The 15,134-nt window shown below is 42.1% G+C and overlaps 1 protein-coding gene across 3 annotated transcripts in view; it reads right to left on the bottom strand.

Moving 5' to 3' along the window:
- Positions 1–2,147: 2,147 nt before the first annotated feature.
- The window catches only part of paqr6 (progestin and adipoQ receptor family member VI), an 18,941-nt gene continuing 5,954 nt past the window's right edge, over positions 2,148–15,134 (bottom strand). For all 3 annotated transcript variants that reach the window (XM_062538780.1, XM_062538782.1, XM_062538781.1), the window contains exons 2-8: positions 14,345–14,616; positions 11,122–11,249; positions 10,683–10,888; positions 7,800–7,926; positions 6,187–6,283; positions 5,782–5,926; positions 2,148–4,822 (exon numbers count right to left, since the gene is read on the bottom strand). In XM_062538780.1, coding sequence (XP_062394764.1) covers positions 4,503–4,822; positions 5,782–5,926; positions 6,187–6,283; positions 7,800–7,926; positions 10,683–10,888; positions 11,122–11,249; positions 14,345–14,616 — 1,295 coding nt within the window. In that variant the 3' untranslated portion in view covers positions 2,148–4,502. The remainder of the gene's footprint in view (positions 4,823–5,781; positions 5,927–6,186; positions 6,284–7,799; positions 7,927–10,682; positions 10,889–11,121; positions 11,250–14,344; positions 14,617–15,134) is intronic.

The following is a 15,134-nucleotide window of genomic DNA, read 5'->3' as shown; positions in this document are numbered from 1 at the left end:
CACATGAAGAATACAGAGTCCTCTTCACCAGAAACCCGAATACGATATTCTATTTATATATTTCTTTCTTTTTTTTTTATTTATTTACAGCAAAAGGGGAAAACATTTGTCCCTAAATTTATGGGGAACAATAAGGCTTATATATCCATTTTGAGGACAACCTGATTCCAAAAATGTCATAATGTCTGTAATAATTTTGTTGCCTGATTATATACCTGTAGTGTTCCTAACAGTAGCTTAATTCTCAGTCCATTTCACAGATTGGTATCATGCACCTGATATAAATATACTTCAACAACAATAGGGATACGAATGAGTCCATTGTATGTCTACAGGGCATCTGTCATACAACACTGGCAATAACATCATCATGCAATCACCAGATACATGGGATGACAAGATGGTGCAGAGAGATAAGCAGGTGGCTTGGGGACCAACAGATGGATGGAGACGACAGAACCTCACAGAACACGAGGGCAGATGCGTACAGTTGAAATCATGATACATTCTCTCCTCTCCTGGACAAATGCACTATGCCAGGTTACACAGAACCGATTCCATATGGGCAAGAGGAGATTAAATAAAGGGATTTGTTTGACTTTCACATGGTTTGTCATTTTCTGAGAAGGGTATAGCCATACCGGTATTTGAATTTGATAGCTTTAATGAATAAAGTCTAATACCAGTTCCTTTCTTTCTTTGTAACACCAGTCATCACAGACACTTTTTAAAGAGCAGTAAAAAGGAAAAGGAGTAAGCCCAATATCATAGCCTAATTTGAGTTTAACATGGATGAAGCACTTTTCTTTGGCCTACATTTCTATTCCGCACATTACAGATAACTGCATCTGTTCCCAGCACTTTCACACAAAGCACTGTTTGCCTTTTGTTTTGTATTGGGTATAGGGGGGAAATCAAATCTTTATTATAGCCTACAAACAGTGCGTCCAACCGGACCAACAAACTCCGCGCTCCTTACTTGCATTAATTTCACCTCCCACTATAGGGTACATGTACGGCATCCCCTGAGAGCCGTATAATGGATTCTGAGTAATGTTATCGCCACAGCCCCTGCGCGCACCCTCCTATCCGCAGTACTTGAGTCGAAGACATGTGTCTGGTTGGCTATTTCATTTCACAGCATTAAAGGCAGGAGCTGCTACCCACTAGTGCATCCACTCTGAATTAACCCTTATTAAACTCACCATTCCATGGTGTCCATCGCATTGGTGCTGTCAACCGTGCAGAATAGCCTAGGCTACATCACCTGTCAGGGTGAAGCTTGTTGCTAGATCCATCAGGGCTACAGGACATAGGCCTATTAAGAGAGTCACTCAGTCTGTCTAAAGACAAAAGGCTGAGATATTTTTGAGCCCATCACATGTTTTTTTCTTCTCTGTAATATGTGACAGATGAAAATAACATGTAAAATGGTTGTCATGCCATGGCCTGGATGAGTTCAAGTAAGCGATGTTCCAGTAGAAGAGCCAACTGCTCCCCCTGCTGACCACATAGGCTGCGTTCCAGCAGAAATGTTCATCGTGCAATAACGGCGCTGACAATAATGTCGGTAAGATGGATTGAAAAGGCGATGTAATAGGCTACGGCCCACCGGCACTCTTTGTATTTACATCTAGACTACAACAGTTAAGGGTTTGCCTACACGAAACAGCTTAAATCGATGTTCCTGATGCTCGTTGTGTAGGATATACAATAGTAAGTCTCCGTCTTACCTGACACCAGTTACCAAATCTACTAAAAAAGAAGCCTATAGGCCTATTATCCTGATCCTAACCCTTTGGTCTTTGAAAGCTAGGCTTGTGTTTCCTTTATCCTAATATTAAAATAAATGAGGGCTAGCCTACCTGTCTGACGGCGTCAAAAAAGTAGCCAAAGGCTATGAGGTTTGTCACTTTGTCTATGTAGGTTAAACCAAGCCATGGGTGCACATGCAGTTGCAACTTCCTGTCAGCAACTACATTTCAACAAAGCATTTTATATTTTAAACATATTAAGACCCAATTTCCAACGTGTTCATCCAATCTCCCCTAATCCTGAATGTCACTAACGGCTGACTAACTAAATGGGTGTCTATTTTCTTCTTTCGCGTGCGCCAAGCTGAGTTTGATTGACAAAGACGCAAACAATAATGGTAAGTCTTTTTTTTATTAAAAATGTATTAAAAGGTGATTACACGCTCAATAATTTGTTAACAATTTTAGTACAGACAAAAATAAACAACTGACATGCGTGGGGTAGCATACTGATCAATACAAAATGCTGGACCTGATTCAAACCCAGTAACACGCATATTGTGTTATGTTCCTTTTGAGGACAAAGCTTGTTGACAGAACCATACTGAAAGTAGGCTATTCTATAATTAGGCTATAACGAACACATAAGGATTTATTTTAGTGTCTCGTGGTGCTGTTGTGACTGTCCAGTATAGCCTATCAAAATATGTAGGGTCTCTTCTTTCAATTCAACAAAACAAGGGCCCTTTTATAACAAATAGATTTTCTCCATGCAACAGGATAGATGAATGAAAGAAAAACAATGGCAATGCATCAGGTTAACCATTTCTTTATCCCACTCTGACCTATTTCTTGTAAAAAATCAAAATGACCCTGCTTCATATACATTGTCCCCACATACCCCATCAGTTTCCAATCCAACAGTGCCTGACAGATGTGTGCCTCTATGGTAACTGCAGAGGGTGTCAGGATTGAAGTAGCCTACACCTGACAAACTATGGCTACTGTATCGATATCTTTTGGTGAACATAAATCACAGAACCTATCCCCCACATACCTTGCAATCACTTACTTAGCCATAAAGATCATATCTTAGTTGTGAGACTCTCTTGTCCTACAAGCAATGCCATCTTTACATCTTAAATCTTGTTAGAGAAGGTTCTGCGAATTAAATGAAATAGCCAGAAGGACATGTTTATAAAACATATGCATAAAGTGTTTCAAATTACATGGCAATTAGTGAATTCTTCATGTGCAGTATTACTCTCGACTGTTTTAATGAGTACTTAAGTGCTCTGGCATATACAGTATAAGATGTGGACCACTTACGACAGACAAATCTCACAATAACAAAATATCAAATATCAAATGCTTCCCCTTGCGCAGGTTGACAGTAAATACATAATCAGGAATAAATACAAACTGCGCTATAACACCCACCCCAATAAAGGTTTTACTGGTAATTGTAAACATAAAACTAGTATTGTATGCCATAAACCTGCAATGAACACACCAATACTACAGCGTCTAAACACCTCCACTAAGGATGCAGGAGACATTCACACCATGGATAGGACAGAGCTGATAAAACTCTTTTCAGTTGAGTGCTGGTAAAAAAAAAAAAAAAAAAAAAAAACAGGCAAAACATTGAACATCTATCAATGACACCACAGTCGAAGCTCAGAGAGGACACCTGTGACATTATCTGCATACTCATACATTAACAAAGAGAACAACAATGAGGATTAAGTGATAAAAGGTTTTTTTTGTGTGTGAAACCACAAATGATTTTCAAGTTAGTGGATGTAAATGATCAACTCATCAGAAAGACTATACTGGAGCTGAGAGAGCTGGTTGCAGCTGGACCCAACTAAGATGGAATGCTGAGTGGCAAGTCTGTGAAATATGGCATTAGCACACTATTGGACTAAATTCTATTTTCTCTTGTGAGACGGTTTCTACTCCTATGATATGAGCGTGAACGAGTGTGCCTAGATCATGACATGAGGACTTCTATACTGTAATTCAGACACATGGTTATACTATGTGCTAGTCCAGATGCATTCTTTTGAATCTTTTATCATTTTATGATTAAAACATATACAAACTAATATAACTGGCTGTTCAGAATGTATGTATGTTTTAAATACTTAATGATGTTAATGTAAAACTAAATATAGATGAGTATGAAATCCCTGAATAAGTCTACTGATACATTTCCAGTTGAGTTACAAGTTATGAATTCGGTTTAGTTTTGCTGTAGCCTACTGCCATCTACAGTTACTTCTAGCACCGTAAACAATCTAGCTCTCTGTAAGGCAATTTGGGGTGATGTTAATACAAAATGGCTTCATACAACCCAGAGCCTTTTAAATGTAAAAAAGGTAGTCTTTTAAAAGCTTCTCTGTTATGTCACCATGGAACAATGAAAAGTTTACAAAGACCTGAACGACTTTGAGAGGATAAAAAATATCTGGGTTGTCAGCTATTTTAAAATGTTAATTGTAAACACTTAGTCCAACATCGTGACAACTAGTCTGAACAAATGAAAAGAAATTAACTGATGAACACCACAAAATGTTAAGGGCACTATAAAATACATCCTTGACACATTATCTTTTCAAACACTCGCTAATGGATGTGTCCGTCAGAAGAACAGGTCAGCTGACCTGTGCCTCTTCAAATCAGCACACACCGTACTTTAGCACTAGACCGAAAAACGCCCTCCTGCCAGCTACGCTGAGTTCCTTACTCTTCCTTGAGCTCGGCAGGGGTTTGCGCAGAGACGCCCGGGTTTGAGTGGCGGGCAGAGGCAGAAGCGGCTGCAACGGCGGCGGCACTTTGGGTGCTCATGTGCGGCGCCCGGAACAGACTGGCGCTGAACAGGGCGATGATGCCCAGGTTGAGCAGGACGCCCAGGGCCAGCGCGCCCACCGTGCCCAGGAAGGAGGGCACGGACGCCTGGGAGATGAGCCACACTCGGCGGGACGCCATGTCGGCCAGCACGGCCTCCATCTGGAAGTGGGTGCCCACGACGGCGCAGATGTGGAACAGCTGGTGACTGTGGCCTGCCAGAAGGACCCGGGGGGAGAGGGCCAGGAAGGAGAGAGAGCAAAAGAGGTCATGATTTGTTACATTTTCATTCAGACTACTGTACATGTTTTTTTTTTTTATTTCATTATTTTGATTTTGTTCATAGAGATGTACTAAATCTGGGGCAATTCTTTTATGCTAATAAAATTGTAATAATGTGTACAGCACTGTTATGGGCTCCTGCATCCTGCATCCTGCATTTAGCCTTATCAATGGACCTGACTACTGATGCTGCTTTTTGTTTGTATTGTATGTGTGCTTGATTGTATGATTGTATATTTATGTTGACTATCAGCTGTGCACCAAATTGCCCCTTGGGGACAGTAAAGATAATCTAATCTAATCTAATCTAATCCCTTGTCACCTGCGCAGCGTGGGCTATAGGCAGCGGACCGAGGAACATAACAGACTAACTGACCACAGCCCTTTATACAGTAAGACCTGCAGCTCTACCTCTCTGCTGATGGATCCTGACCTCAGCTCTTGTTCTCACACACACACACACACACACACACACACACACACACACACACACACACACACACACCCACACACACACACACACACACACACACACACACACACACCATGCCATAGCATGCTCCTGCTCACACACTGTACATGCATCCACACACTCCTAGACACATCTTTCTTTTGAATGTTTATACTTTGTTGCTGGCCACCCTTTTATGTTGAAGTTACGCAAGCCAGGCCAGTAACAAGTACTATTAATAACTGCCAGGGACAAGGGACAAGACAGAATCCAAGACAATGAGCCCTCAAGGGCACCCATGCTGGTGACCAGCAGTAGCCTAACATTCTAGAATGAACATTAATATTGGAGATGTGGGGATGGAAACTGACCACCACAGGTTAACCTCACATACAGTACATTATAATACTGTATAATAAAAATGTCTATGGGTAAACTTACCGAAGTAGTCAAAGCGTCCAGGGGCCAGCCTCTCAGGCAAATGAGATGCAAACAGGAAGCAGGTGAGGAAGGCGAAGAGGAGATGGTAACAGTGGCTGGACAGGGCATCAGTGTGTGTGCACCCACCTCCACAGCAGAGCAACAGCTGCATGCATACGAACACACACGCACACCCACCCACCAAGACTTTTGTTAATGTCCGTTGTACACTACTGTACATTACGGCAATAATAACCATGAAACATACAGTACCATCTAAATTCTTTATGGTAATAATAACATATACATTGTATCAACACACAACGCTTTGGCTCCATATAAAAACTCATGTCTCTTCAATGTACATTGGAACATACTGTATATTAGCAAACAGCATCATAGATTGTGTTATGGTATAATACTCACTCTGTAGAACAGTGGAATGTTGTCAAACAGAAATGGAAAGACAAATGCCCCCGTTCGCAAGATTTTACTTTTGCGTGGGAACTGCAGTTCCAGGAACCTATAAAAAAAATTAGGGCAAAGGGTTCACATGACCTCAATAATGCATTATTCCTCAAGCCTGTGTGTGGGGGTCTTTTTTCCCACTCTTGTCAGCACTGCAAGGAATCGTTTTAAGGCACGGTCAGAGAATCCCAGGAAAACCATGTGAATGGGATTTATTATTACATCATTTTTTCACCCCAACAATAATGAGATCTGATTTTAAGTAAAAAGTTAAGTAAACCTGACATTCTGTCGCCATGCTTATTTGGGTGTAAATAAGACAAACTAATAGTCTAAGCAATCTGTGAGAAAATGTCAGCCAACCCAAAAATTAAAAGTGGTGGAACATTGTCAATAGGTCAGAGGCCAAAAAATGTACCTTTGGAAGTTTTACTAAACGTATCGTACACGTTACAGGTGACACTTGTGAAGTTTAGAGCCCTGAACGTTTTCAGATATGAAACCAAATTAAAAAAACTAAAGGATACTGAGGCGACCATTGCCGTATGCAGAACTTTGTAAATACTGAGGTCCAAAAACAGAGGACCCCCCATAAGCACCATCACATAGGGTAGAGAGGGTGAAGGGGATGAGCGGTTGGCTATGGCCTCCACGTCGCTTTTGTGAGGGCCACCAAGTGGCGCTAATAACTGTCACTGTCCAAGTACCAAAATACAGGAGCACGAGAAAGAAACAACTGACTGGAGAACGCAGGAGTCAGCAAAAGGGCTTTGAATGGCAGCTAAAATAAATTGTTTCCTTGAACTGAATTGGCTCCATGCTACAGTGGCCTTTGACTTGTATTATTATTAACTATTGCCATCTACATTCTGTAATTGCTGTTGACTTTTAATAGGCCTTTCACTTTTTTCCAAGTCTTGATATTGTGCAAACTGAAAAAATGGATTTGGAGTTGAAGAGGAGTTTGTTTGGCTGGGTTCGTCACAGTTAATAACATTCACAAATTGGAACATTTTTAAACCAAATAATACAAAAAAAATTTAAAAAATAAATTGCACATTTCATCTTCTCTTCATCCCCTCCTCACTACTCAATCTATCTCTCTCTTTCTCTCTCTCTCTCTCTCTCTCTCTCTGATTGTGTGTGCATGCGTTTTGAAGGTCTAGTGGCAATACAGATAGGCTACACCCCTGGGGTAGTATTGCAAATGGGATATTTGAAAATGATTAGTTCAGTTTTCGATGTTATACAACAGAGGGATATGCTAATCCTAGGATGCAGTTGGAAATGCCTGCTCTTTCTTACTCCCATCTCCAGTAGCAGTGAGTAGTGAGTGATCTACCGAAGTGTAAACAAACCATATTTTCCTGGAATTTTACAATGGTGTTAAGGGGATCATTTATGAATAGAAAAATACTGAAAGAAATTCTGTTGTAATTCGTTTTTGGTTGGACTTTAATTTGCCTGGACTATAAGAGATATGTACAATAACAGTGAACATTCTGAAGATGTCAGCTCATGCATACAAGTGCCATTGATGTTGGCTTGTGATTTGTCGAAGAGGCCCTCACCTGGAGTAACATGACATGCTTGTGCAGAAGAGTGTGTTGCCGATGGCGATGGGGACGAAATGCTGGTGCAGCCAGCTGTTGACCCAGCAGTCAGGCATCACGTATGACCCATAGGTGATGGCACAACCTAAACAATAATAAAACAAATTTAAAAAATAAATACAAATAAACACCACACATATGCTGTCTGATTGTTAATACTAAATACACCACTGCATTTGCATTGATCATGATGAAACTTGTTGCAGATTGAACTTTGACTGGCAACATGTGCCAAAGGAAGAGGAAAAGAGCTATGTTCAGATTAACAACAATTCCTGGATGGAGCTTTAGACGTTTGGCACAAAGTAAATGTTTGGCTGTCGCTGACTAGCTTTTGTGGAGGGATTACAGATTACAGTGCAGGAGTGCCTTGTTACTGATGAAGGGGTCTCAGAGTTCAGCAGACTCACTGTGGGATAATGACACTAATCGGTCAGAGGCCTATGTCGTTGGTGGTCCCTCACAGATTCAGTACACACACCTTCAGTGTGTAACTTCCAGTACTGAATGACATGCACTATAAATCATATCATATACAGTAAATTCATGTTACCTCTAATCTTATAGTCCCAGGTCTATATGTTACTCCAAACCGGTGTGTTACATTAGAAGTCACTTCCTCCAAACTGTTTTAATTTGATGAAAGGCTGTTGTGATGCGGCGTCACAGCCATGAGGCTGCTGGTGGAGGGTACGACTCGAATGCAAACTCAGGGACAAGGACAAAAGTATTTTAATAAAGGAATTCCAGGGCTTGCTAAAATAGACTTCAGTCAGAAACAGCTGGAAACACACATTGAACCATGAGGCCAAACAGATTTGCAGCAAAAGTTCATGAATGCTGAACAGGGCTGATCAGGGCCATGAGCAATTTGTGCTGAACCCAGCGAGACGACAAGGAAAAGACTGGCCATGAAAACTGGCCAAGCACAGCAAAATCCAGAATTCAGAATTCAACATTCAAGGATCCACATCAGAAAACAAATATCTTTATCCAAAATCCTTAGTCACAAACTCAACACTTGACTTGGCAGCGATGAATGGCAGCTCTAGGTACATTGCGAAGAGCGTAACCCCACACAGTCTCAGACCCGGGTCTCCGGGGTCCCAAACCTGCAGATTGACCACAAGGCCAAAGAGCCAGGTGTGCAGGAACCAACTAAATCAACAGAAAACCACAAAAGGCAGCAACGGGACAAAACACCGGGATAGACAACAGGGGAACATGGCCCACACAAAAGACATGGACAGGTCTTAAGGTCTGAAACGTGACGTGTCGTGCAGTGATATTAATTTATTAGGACTGTTACAGTATCTTAATTAACAAGCAATCAACTCCTGCATTCTGATGCATACGTTTAAATGACTTCTCGTTGATGAGAAGATTAAATTCCTACAGTATGGCGCCCACTGATTTATCCAGCAGAGATAAATGATGAGTACTGTAACACAGTGGCGTTAACACAGTGTTAGTGTGAACCTGGGATAGCACACACACACATGCATGGCGTGCCCAGTCAGCTATTTAGCCATCTCTTCATCATAGCCGATCGCTGCATACACCACTGAGTGAATGAGCACAAGCTTATCAGGTCTTGAACCCTGGGCTCTGCGCTAAGCCTACGTGCGAGTGTGCAGAGAGCGCTGCGCAGAGATCAAAGTGGAGCTCCTTGCGAGCTGCGCTGCAGTGGAGACGCCAGGGCCAATGATGTCGACCGTCCAAACAATGTTCAAAGACACCCAGGCTTTTACCTCGCTAATCCCACCAACTTTCCCAGTTTCCTCCTCCTTTAGAGCCGCTGGCTTCCTCCGCTTTGAAGCCGGAGCACAATACCCTCACTGTCCCCCCCCCCGGCTCCCCTTTCTTCTCCTGCGTGGCCATATGTCCCCGTGGCCAGGTCAGCAGTGGCAGCGTTCACGCAGACGCACATGCAGAAGCCATGACAGGACTTGGGTTTCCACAGTCAAACCCAGACAGTTTCCAGAAGGTGGTTTACAGTTTCCAAAGCCGCAGCTTACCATCTTTCAGCGCTCAGACATACAGTACAGTACTGCTGTCCACGCAACACCCTTTTTGCTGCCCAGAAAATATTGAATGAAATATTATGATATTTACATTCAACCTCACATCAAAAAAAATGAGTGAATTTCATACTGACTTCTACTGTATATGGAAACAGTTGCTGTCAGTGACAGCTAGGGGGAGCATTTCAATTCCTCAGTAATGTAGTTTACCAGACAGACAGGGTATAGGATAAACCCTAGTGTGTTGACATTAGATTACATTTAAATGTATTAATTTAGATCCAAAGAGACTTACTTATGTCCATTATATTACAAGGGTCATTGACCCTGGAGCAACTTGGGGTTAAGGGCCCTGCTCAAGGGCACAATGGTGGAAACTGGGAATTGAACCCACAACTTTTCAGACTACTGTATGCTAGCACAGCTCATTAACCACTAGGCTACCACCACTGTGGCATACATGCATCAAACTCTGCCCTTTGTTACTGAAAGGAGCAAACAGTACAGCACTGCAAAAAGAAGCAGAGCGCAAGAGACCACCTGAGCCACCCACCGACGTGCCACACTAGCCACGCACCAACACTTCCAGCAGCACCTTACATTTCCAAGGAGGTCTCCAGTTAGGCTGTTGATGCAGAACAGACAAGGGGTGGCTCTCAAACTCTCTTCTCGATCCTCAAGGCTCGTTCCCACTGATCTAAAACTAACAGCCCCCTACCTACTGTAGGCTGTAGAGGCTGAATGGAAGAGGTGAGAGGTTAGCCCCCTACCTAGGCTATAGAGGCTGAACGCAAGAGGTGAGAGGTTAGCCCCCTACCTAGGCTGTAGAGGCTGAGGGCGCCGTAGTCGAAGAAGTAGCAGATGTGGCGCGCCTCAGGCGACATGGTGCTGAAGGTGTGGGCGCAGCTGGAGGTGAAGGGGTACACGCAGATGAGCAGCATGTACACCAGCAGGGGCCAGGTGTAGCTCTCGGACAGGAAGTTGAAGGTGGAGCACAGGATGCTGAACCGCCACAGGAAGTACCTGCAAGAACACCAGGAAGTTCATCATCACCACTCACCAGATCTACTACAATTGAACAATTATCAATTATCAATCAATTATAAACTAAACTAATTAACTAATAATAACAATGTTTGCATGTGAATCATACAAAAATAAATCAATGTTAAAAAATTAAAAAAAAGAGAGCTCTTAAGTATTTTGGTACTATGACATATATATGACATACTATACAATATGACACCTAGACCCACCAGGTCGGCAGGAAGTGGGTCCAGATATTGACCGTCTCATTGGTCATCTGGAAGCTGCTGAGGATGCAGTCCAGGGCAGAGCTTCTCGGGTGCCGGTACCCGGAAATGATGCCATCCTCCCTGAACACCTGTGGGCCAAGTGCATATACATTTAGCCATTCAGCAGACACTCTTATCCAAAACAACTCACCACATGAAGAAGAACAGTCAAGTTACAATGCAGAGGAGACCTTAGGTAACAATAAATACTACAATAAAAACTACTGTAGCAGACCTTAGATAATACTACAACAATAATTCTGGGCAATACAGTATTAAGATTTGATATTATTTGCTTCCTTTATTTACAGTAAGATATGTTGATATTGGCTTACAGTATATTTACTTATTATATACAAGGTCAGGCGTAAGGCAGTGGCTGTATTTAATTACATTTCCTGCAGGCGATTGGCCATTAATAGGCAGCTTAGTCCCACAAGCACAAAATCCCTTGAGTAATAGAGTAAGTAAAGCAAGGCTAGACTGTTGAACGTGCATTGTACGGCAAAGTATGTGAGCCTTAGCTGCTTGCCTCAATTTTGCAAGTCTGCGACTTCTACTGAGAAAGCAGTTTTGCAAAGAATGGCCTGTTGATGGATATGTTGCAACAGCGATTCCAATCCACTTAAATCTGCATCACCACCAAGACTTCAAAAACCTCTGAGCTTTTATGAAAACATTAGACATCGAAAACCTTTGAGCTTTTATGAAAACATTAGGTAATAACTTGGCCTATGAACTGACTCGGGCAAGGATGGAGTACCATATACATTTACTCTCAACCATCTTCCTTTAAAATGCTGTGACAATAATAAACTCTCCAAGCATCTTGTCTGGTCTTACAGACGCACTGATTCACTATGACCAGACAGGTGTTGTTCATGGTAGACTAGCATCTGATGTTTACTTAACATAATTGATGTGACTTCATACACATTCCACACAGGCTTTATAATGAACCTACTGCAACAGTCTACAGAGCAACAACACTCTGCTCTCTTCAGAGTTCAAAGAGTTCACTCAACATGGCTGCCCTCTCCCCATTACTCTGTGCTTTGTTTCTTAGAGCTGTTAGCCCAGACCATCCCACAATGAAACCACACTCTCCTCAATTTCTCTAGATGGACTATGTCATCATATTTCTTTGCCAGTGAAATTGCATTAAACACAGTCAATTCTATAAGATGTCTCCAGGTCTTCCATGACTTCAGTAAACTAAGTGTGTATAACATTCATATTCAATGACTGATTGGATCACTCTGACAAATCACCTTCTGTTGCCAAAATATGGAACAAGGACATATCTAAATGTGGGTGCATTGCTAATTGGCCATGGATATGGGAGGGCATCCCTTCACTGTCGAAGAATCCTGCGCATCAACAAACCAGTGTCAAATGTGACACAGTGGGAAAGATTTCAAGCCCCCTCAGCACACTTTGTGATGAAATTCTGAGAATGCCATCCATTAACAATGTTCTGGAATCTAGTTTCACGGACAATATCAGAGATTACCCACACAGATAATCCAAAAACACATACTTTGACACCCAACTACCCATGAACGCTCATGAATTACAATGATGCAAAACTTAACACCACTACAGCTTCCTGGAACACTGTATCAGAGCATCAGCATCCTGTTCTTTGGTTTGATTAGTGGTTTCAGTAATATGCGCAAGTACTGTAAGACCAAGACAAGCTGCAGCACATGATTAACATGGCAAGTAGAGTCTCTGGTGGTACCCCACAGCAGCACTGTTGAAGTCAAGCTTTCAGAGACTTGAACTGAATGTAAACATAAGCATATTTAATTAAGTGTTAAATGTACGTTCAATGAACTGTGGCCCTGTACTCTTGTATCACCTGTGTATGTGTGTGTATGTGTGTGTGTGTGTGTGTGTGTGTGTGTGTGTGTGTGTGTGCATGTGTCATGCTAATAATTATACATTTAATTACAGTGCATGAAAATGCACTGTACTGTTCTTCCAAGACTTCTTATTATTATTATTCCGCTTACCAATTTCATTTTTCCTATTCAGCTTGAACCGTTTTACCTAGAAACTTCATTCAAACGTCGCAGCGTAGGTCTTAAATAGGGGAATGCTGCTATGTATTTTTCAACTTTGTAACTTTTATACTTTTTGAACTATTAAATAAAAACTATTCAAAATTTCCCCATAGACTTAACATTGGCCTCTATGACATCACAATCGGGTCGTTAAGCAATTAGAATCTTATGCCAGGTGGCCAGCCCCACCTGCAGCAGCCCTCTCTCTCTCAGGCTTTAAGCATACAATCTCTCTGTGAAGACTACATATCCTGTTAACTGTTTCCTCTTTCCAGAACTGTTTCAAAATAAAAGTCCTCACTGCAATAATACACTATTAAATCATTTAACCACTGAAACTACTCAACTATTTAACTGTTCAACCATTCCAACTGTCAGTTATCATCAACTATGCCTCCAGTCAACTAAATGAAACCTCCATGTACCTAGCAACCAACATAGCAACCATTAAAACTAAGCGTTTTTGACAGTTTCCATAGCAACCAACATGATTATACTACAGTAACTTCTTTATTCCTGATAGTGGGCACCATGGATACCCTAGCAACTACTGTTTCAAAATAAAAGTCCTCACTAGCAAGTTAGCATTGTTAGCATGGTTAGCATTGTTAGCATAGTTAGCATTTTTAACATAACTGCTAAAAATGATTAGCTAAGTTAGCTAATCAACATGGTTAGCATTGTTAACATAGTTAGCAATGTTAGCATAGTTAGCATTTTTAACATTACTGCTAGAAATCATCAGCTAAGTTAACTTATCAACCTGGTTAGCATTGTTAGCATAGTCAACATTTTAGAATACCTGTTAGAAATCATTAGTTAAGTTAGAACTGGAATGTTTAAGCTTTAAAATGTCTACCTTAACACCATCAACTCTCTTTAAACTATGCAACCACCATGTTTACCCTAGCTACACCTTAGTAGCCATATCTACATTTTTTTGCATTTTCATGCACTGGTAATTCCTTGGAATTGCATTTCTAGTTTTCTATAGCGCCTTTAAGTCAAAGACACCTAATGTGTATGTGTGGATGCGTCTCTGCGTGTGTATATCTATATACTGTGCATGTGTGTGTGTGTGTGTGTGTGTGTGTGTCAGTGCTTGGTTCACTCACCTTGGGCACCTGGTGGATGTCGAAGAGCTGCGGGAGCTTGATGCTCAGCATGTCGGCGGGCAGCCGGAAGGCCCCTCGCCCCCGCTGGCAGGCGTCCTGCAGCCACTCGCGCCCGCCCCGACACAGCACGCACCACACGGGGCAGTCAAAGCCCGGCCGCCACTGCTGCTGCCCGTCTGCGCCGGCCGCCGCCCATTTTGCCGCCAGGCCGCCAACGTTGCGGCCCCAGACCCAAACCTGGGCCCCGCGGGCCCCTCGCCAGATGGGAAACACTGCACAGAAGAGAGGAGGGAGGGGGGGAGGGGGAAGGGAGACCCACAGGGGTCACGTCAAGAGCTTTTTTTTTACTATGTTCACAACTCAGCGCAGAGTTGGGCCTCACGTGCAGTGTGCTTCTCTGAGCCCTGCTGCTAGAACAGAACAGAACAGCACGTGCTTCATCAGCTCCTTCACAGGATCTTGGGGAACACACTTTTTAAGGGGTTCTAATGGTGTGCTAATGTATCATTTGTATTAATGGTTAACAAGTGTTTGGGGAACACATGCTAACAATGAATGGATAACTAACTAAGTGTACAAATTAATACTCAAGATGTAAAAATCTGCTCAATAAGTAACAATAATCTGCATTGAGCATCATAGTACATGTATTAGGTCTTTATTTACAATTTCAATAAAGCCCTAATTTCAAAAGTTATATTTCAGATTCCTACACTGTCTGAATATGTGACTTATTGTGACAGAATAGAAACATATTAAGACATTGTGTTAGAAGGCAATAAAGTTGCCA

The sequence above is a fragment of the Sardina pilchardus genome, chromosome 6 (assembly GCF_963854185.1).
Source record: "Sardina pilchardus chromosome 6, fSarPil1.1, whole genome shotgun sequence".
NCBI classification, from domain to species: domain Eukaryota; kingdom Metazoa; phylum Chordata; class Actinopteri; order Clupeiformes; family Clupeidae; genus Sardina; species Sardina pilchardus.
This window is presented reverse-complemented; position numbering and strand designations above follow the sequence as displayed.